Here is a 6,442-nt window from a genome sequence, read left to right as displayed (position 1 = left end):
CTGCTGAAGCTGCAATATCCTTTTTCATCCCAAGCAAACCTTCACGTAAGACAGAGTCCCAGTGATCCCAGTGTATTCTCAGGGTTTTATGTTGGTTTTGGTTTTTGTGGTTTTGTTTGTTTGTTTGTGTTGGTTGGTTGGTTTGTTTGTTGGTGGTGGTGATATTTTTTTTCTTTTCTTTTTTTTTTTTTGTGGTTTTTTTTGTTGTTGTTTTTTTGTTTTTTTTTTTTTTTTTCCAGTGGGAACTGTCAGAAATCCAGAAGTTGCCATAATAAGTTTTAAGTCAACCGCTTGTTTAAAAATAGATAATCCAGCATTTCAGAAATTTTCCATTTGGGTCTAAAAGCATTCAGGTTTCCAACAGCTAGAAAGGACTCATGCAATTATAGACATGTAAAGGAACTGACAAAATTGGAAGAGGAATTCTACATTCAGATTTTTAAGAGGGGAAAAGATTGAGAGCTCAAATGAATGCAGTGTTTTGGGGAGAATAAAGCCAAGCCCAAATTTTTGGAACTGGAGATTTCTTAGAAGTAAAAGTATCTGCTGACTTGTATTCCAAGAAGGGGGAAAATACGCTCCGCAATTTGTCGGATTACCTCTACAGTTCATTTTTTTATCGGAGTGCTAAATTAGTGAAATGTTCATGCTGCCTTAAAGTGCAAAAACAAGCTAATAGCCAAACTTTCAGTTCAAGGAAACAAGATTGCTTTTAGACTGTACCACAACTATATAGATTTATATATATATTATTTATATATATAAAAATTTCATTTCCAAAGTTCTTGTGAGCTATCTTCTAAGGTCCAGTCTCTGACAGTAGGTAAGCTCAGTGCTTCGCTTTTGACAGACAATGAGTTCACCAGCTCACAGTGAAACTTCCGAATGTGTCTGTAAAGGTCTCCGGACTGTGTGAACCTGCGCTCACACCACTTACAAGCATGAGGCTTCTCTCGCGTGTGAACCACTGCATGGCGGCTCAGGTTGTGGGAGTACTGGAAGCTCTTCCCACACTGGGTGCAAGTGTAGGGCTTTTCACCTGAATGAGTCCTCTCATGACGTTTCAAGGTGTACATGCAAGAAAAAGTCTTACCACACAACGAGCAGGTTGGGACATTGACATCAGTAGCAGGTTTGCTGCGGATCCCGTCCTGCTCTCGAAAGTGCGTGCTTAAATGGATCTGCAGGATATGGGGGCTAGGAAACACCTTGTTGCAGAGAGGACACATGAAAATTTGGCCAGCAGGGCTAAGTATGTTTGACACATAAGGAAGCAAGCTGCTGTCCATGTTTCCTTCCACCTGGACTCTCTCGTTCTCTGGAGTTATCATTTCATCATCGCTTGCCTTGTCCTCTCTATCTAGTTCCCTCAAGACTGAATCTTCCCTCATTGGAGCCAGGTGGGCTGGCTCATACGGTACCCTGTTATTAGTGCTCACACTTTCTTTCACAGTGCTATGTTCCATATCATAGTCATTAGTGCCAACATCACTCTCATCACAGGAAGCCTCTTTCTCCACCTTCACCTGAACCAGGCTGCTTCTAAGCATGTCCTGCGAAGAGAAATAAGAACTGTTCAAATTTTCAACTCCTGAAAGACTGGACTTGACAGACAGGTCCAGCACGCAGTCAACATCTGCTGAATCCCTCACGGAGGTGACAGACCTCTGGGACAAAGACTCTGTTGAGCTGCAGGGGCTGGCTACTGTTTTTCCAGCTGCTGCTGCGTGCGTCTCTGCCTCTCCGCCAGTCTGGGGAATGCCTGCTGAGTCTGAGGGCAATCTCATCCACATGTTCCCAGGCTCGGCCGCCAAGTCCCTTTTGCTAGGCAGGATGTTCAATTTTTCATCTTCTCCGTCGTCTTCATCGCTGGGCAAGTCTCCTGGCATGTGGCTGCTGCCATCGGAGAGGCTCTCCACTTTGTCTGAACAACTTGAGGCATCTTCCTCCTTTTTTGTACTGTCTGCCTCCGTAGTTGCTTTCTCTTTCAGCTTCTTTTTGCAGACTTTGACAATGTCATACATGTGGAGATAACTGGCAGCTGCTAGCACGTCTTCAATGGGCAAGTCTTTGAACTGGAGCTTTCCTTCGTACATGAATTCAAGCAGGAGAGCGAAAGCTGGGGCTGTAACAATGTCGCTGTTCAAATGAACAATGTCCCTTTTGTCCAGCTGGTCCTTGTAAAAGAGGTGGAAATACATGCTGCATGAAGCCAGTACAGCTCTGTGCGCTCGGAACTGGGCATCTCCTACTAGAACAGTGCAATCACAAAGAAAACCCTGATGTCTCTGCTCACTCAGACACTGTAGCAAATGTCTGCTGTGGTCAGGAAACTCCATACTGTCTTCATAACCTAAAAACAATGAGATTTAAAAAAAATTAAATGTAGGTCAGAATCACAGAACTTACAAATCTAAGTTATTTCACTCTAAAAACCTTGCATTTACTAGGTTGCCAGAATTCTGGTACTGACACCATGCAAAGATTATTCAACACAAATGTACGATGCCAACTCTTCCCTTGGTCAACTACTGAACTTACAATTCCCTTTCTGCGATAAGCAAGATATGCCAATAAGCGCATAGGAAAATTAGCGATCTTTTTTAAGTACCACTGCCATTCATACAATCTGTTCAACAGTTTTGTTGTTTTGTTGTGTGGTGGGGGTTGGTTTGTTGGTTGGTTGGTTGGGTTTGGGGTAATTTTTTAGGAAACTTCCTCTAGATTGCATTCCTAGGAGGGCACATGCCTCCTGAAAAAAAATTAAAATAAAATCTAACACTTTCTGAAAGATCACAGAGGCAGAAGAAAAAACCCAAACCATCAGATCACTAACCTTGTTTTTAAAGTCAAATTATAGTAAGAGGAGAGGTTCGTGCATGAAGAAACGCTAATATACCCAAATCTGAAGGTCATTCATAAAGTATAAAAATTATTTACGGGTGTCAATTTATACCAACAGCAAACCCAAGGTTTTCAGAAATCTATTTCACATGGCTTTCTTCTTGTGGTAAGTACAGTTTCAGGTTTTAAACCTTCTCCATACTGTACAATAGAACACGAACATTTTTTTGCCAACATGCAGAATTTACAAAAGAAACTAACAACCAAACTGCCAATGAACACCACTTCCCCTGTGCAGGACAGAAATCTCCCTCCCCTCCCACACCAGGCAGAGTTTGCAGTACCAAACTGAAAAAAAAAAAAAAAAAGAAAAGAAAAGAAAAGGAAAAAAAAAAAAGCCATTCCACACGAGCCTGTGTGCATATTTAAAATCAGTATCCTGAGCACTGTTCTCACCAAAGTGTTTTTCCTATTCACCTTCCTCGATGATCAAGAAAAAATAAAATAGAAAGAACTAGCAAAATCAAAACTCAAATGGAAAGTAAAGTCTCTTAAAAACCTGTCTTAATCTATTCTTCTGTGATTGATAGCAATGCTCTCCCAAATGATTAAGCAGACCGTGGCTCCCTAGGCTGGCAGATATTATTCAAATATCCTCACCCCTCGCAAACCAAGATGTACTAAAACTTACAACCTCTACGATATTCTGTAAAATACCATTGCTAGAGTAGAGCACGAAGATTTACAATACAATCACTTTAAGTGCCCCACAGCCAACATCAATCCTAATCCTTAAGAGGGCTAAAAATAAAGATTGGAGGGCAGCTCACAAGGTAGCTGTGATCAAATTAGGAGGCTGAAAGGACAGAGAGGGACGAAGAAGGCAGCTTATAAACATCTGATCCAGCTGACTGTGGCCATATGGCAGCTGCTGCCCAGATAAAGAGATTAAGAATAGAGGAGTGCGATTACAGCTGTCTGGCCAATTCAGGCAGCTCAAATCTACAAGTTCTAAATTAGTCGCAAATACAAAAACTCTTTCAAATAATTATTGTTATGCTGAAATAAAAGATTTCAAATGCTACATGCAAGAAAGAAAGAGGAAACCAGTCAAGTCATTCTCCCTGGTACAAAAGTTTTTAAACACATAACTGATTTCTATCTTTCAGAAGCACTACAGCTGTATGCTACTACAGTTCTGAGCTGCTGGATATTTAACCATTAAGTTTAATGAGACACTTCCCCACACAATTTCTAGCCACAACCACTCTACTTTAAAAAAGCACACTTTGGTATATTTCACTAAACCACTCAAAGTCACTTAAAAGATGCGATACAAAACCACAAAGCAGAACTCTCTAGGGTTGCCACTAAATCCATTGCAGTTTTGGTCTCACATGAACTTGCCTTCTTCCAAACCAAGATATTCTTACAATATGCATTAAAGTTAATACTAACAATGTGCCCAAGAACTGATACACTCCAACTGTAGCCCAAGCCTTTTGACTAAGTCTACTTATTTATTTAATACTCAATTTCATATATTACCTCTAAACTTGGTTAGAAAAGTAATGTGATTTTTTTTCCCTGAAATTCAATAAACAACACACCAAAACAGAAATATGCTGTATCTAATCTATTGCTACTCCTACCTTTAGTACACATAAACCTGATTAAGTCCTTTCCTCTGAGTCTTGCTGGCTCCAGGTCTGTTAGATCGGTGGAAAAAAAGCAGACTAGGAGAGACAGATGCAAAGTGGAGATGATGTTAGAGAGGAATGAGATACCTTCTCCACACACAGATCTGCACACACTAACTCCCTGTCTGTGTGTTAGAATAAAAGGCTGAGGGATGGCAGGCTGTCAGCTGCTCTGACATCATGTTCAGATGGAAATGCTACCTCCAGCTGTGCTCCTTTTAATGCCATATGCTACTCCTCTACACTCCTGCCACCAGCTTTTTCTTAGGAGAACTTTTCTCTTCTGTTAGTATAAACAAAATACTTCAAAGTCTCTTTTTTTCAAACTTTCTAACAGGGAGGGAAAAAAAAAAAGAAAATCCTAAACATATGGGGCTCTACTGTATTTGCAGCATAGCAGTACTTCTGCCTTAAGTTGGAGGACCACTTTATATACTGACAGTAGACCCCAGCCACGGGGTTGCCCGATAAATCCATACCAATTCGGTTTCACTCAACCCAGAGGTTCAGTTACAAGAAGTTAACCGAACCTATTGACTCGACTCACAGCTCCCTGCTTCTCTGTCGGTCCTTTCAGTTTCAACGTTCAGACAGCGTAAGTGATACCGAGCACGCAAACTCCAGCTCATTTAGAACTCCAAAGCAGTTAACCTGGCCGTGGCACTATTTCAAGCGTTCAGCTTTTACTCATAAATCGCTTTTTCCCCGTGGGGGCTCGGGCTGTCATTTGACTGCTGTGGCACCGAGACGCCAGCCCCCAGCCCGGCGGACCACTGCCCCCCGCCAGCAGCTCAGCTCGGAGGGAAGCAGGAGCTGGGCACCATGTCCCTCGCTCCGCCGACGGGACTGTCCCCGTCGGCCTCCTCAACTACCCCGTCCCCTCCGGTGACACTCACTCCCGTCGCGTCTATGGAGTAAGGCGGTTCACCTGCCCGCTGCCGGGCGAGGGACAAGCCCCCCGCTCGGGGCCCAGCCGTTGAGGGGAAGCGCGGCGCCGCGGGCCAGCGGCGCGCAGCAAGTTCCCAGCGGGCCCGGCCCCCCCCCGTCCCCACCGGGTGGTGACAACTTTTCGTCGGGGCTGCGCACCCCCACCCCCCCCAGCAGTAACTCCCCTCCCCCAGGCCGGAGCCGGCCGCCTCCCGCGGTGCGGGGGCCTGGTCCCACCGGGCAGCGCCGCCCCGACTCCCGCCTGGGGTCGGGGCTGTGGCCGGGCGCGCCGGAGGAAGCAGCTGCCCGACGCGCAGGAAAAGCCGCCCCCGGGTCACGGCGGCAACAAAAGAAAAGTAACCGGGAGCGGCGCCGAGGCGGCCGGTCCCGCCGTCCGGGGAGGGCTGAACCCACCCCTCGCCTCTCCACCCGACTGCGCCCACCCCCCGCCGGACTCGCCGCCAACTCCGCCCGCCCTGGGGGGCCACCCCGGTCCCGGCCCGGCGGGTGTGTGGGGATGGGGGCAGCGGGACTCACACTCCGCGGCGGCCCGAAGTCCCCCGCGCTCCCGCCGCCGCCGCCCGCCGGCTCCTCTTCGCTCACTTGCCGCTCCGGGATCGCGTCTCTCCCCCCTCCCGCCCTACCCCCGCCCGTCCCCCGCGCCCGCTGGCCGCCGCCCCCCCGGCCTCCCCCCTGCCGGCAGCTGAGGAGCGAGCGGGGCAGCCGGCGGAGCGAAGCGGGCCCCGCGCTCAGCGGCTCCCCATGGCACCAACGGCCGGAGACGGCGCGGAGCCCGGGGCCGGGCGGCCGGGCGCGGGGGAGGGGCGGGGACCCGGGGGGAGGCAGAGCGGGAGGGCGGGGGCGCCGGGCGCACGCAGCACGGGCGCACGCACGGCGGCGGCAGCGGCGGCGGCAGCACAGCCGGGCCCGGGCTGCGGCAGACAGATGTTCGCCCCCTCCCCGCTCCCCAC

At 48.0% G+C, this 6,442-nt stretch overlaps 1 protein-coding gene across 3 annotated transcripts; it reads right to left on the bottom strand.

The window, feature by feature from the left end:
* Window positions 1–219: 219 nt before the first annotated feature.
* ZBTB18 (zinc finger and BTB domain containing 18) lies at window positions 220–6,123 on the bottom strand. Of its 3 annotated transcripts, XM_054162323.1 has the most exons (3): window positions 6,009–6,120; window positions 4,497–4,580; window positions 220–2,353 (listed from the first exon to the last, which is right to left on the bottom strand). In XM_054162323.1, the coding sequence occupies exons 2-3, from the start codon at window positions 4,507–4,509 to the stop codon at window positions 771–773; spliced, it is 1,596 nt and encodes a 531-aa protein (XP_054018298.1). In that variant the 5' UTR covers window positions 4,510–4,580; window positions 6,009–6,120; the 3' UTR covers window positions 220–770. The 3 variants fall into 3 exon arrangements, with proteins under 3 accessions (XP_054018298.1, XP_054018299.1, XP_009899208.2); XM_054162324.1 differs by lacking the exon at window positions 4,497–4,580 and having other exon boundaries at window positions 6,009–6,123; XM_009900906.2 differs by lacking the exon at window positions 6,009–6,120 and having other exon boundaries at window positions 4,497–5,058.
* Between the last annotated feature and the right edge of the window lie 319 nt (window positions 6,124–6,442).

Source organism: Dryobates pubescens, chromosome 6, assembly GCF_014839835.1.
Source record: "Dryobates pubescens isolate bDryPub1 chromosome 6, bDryPub1.pri, whole genome shotgun sequence".
Lineage (NCBI taxonomy): Eukaryota > Metazoa > Chordata > Aves > Piciformes > Picidae > Dryobates > Dryobates pubescens.
Note: the sequence above shows the minus strand (reverse complement) of the source record. Positions and strands in the feature narration are given on the sequence as shown.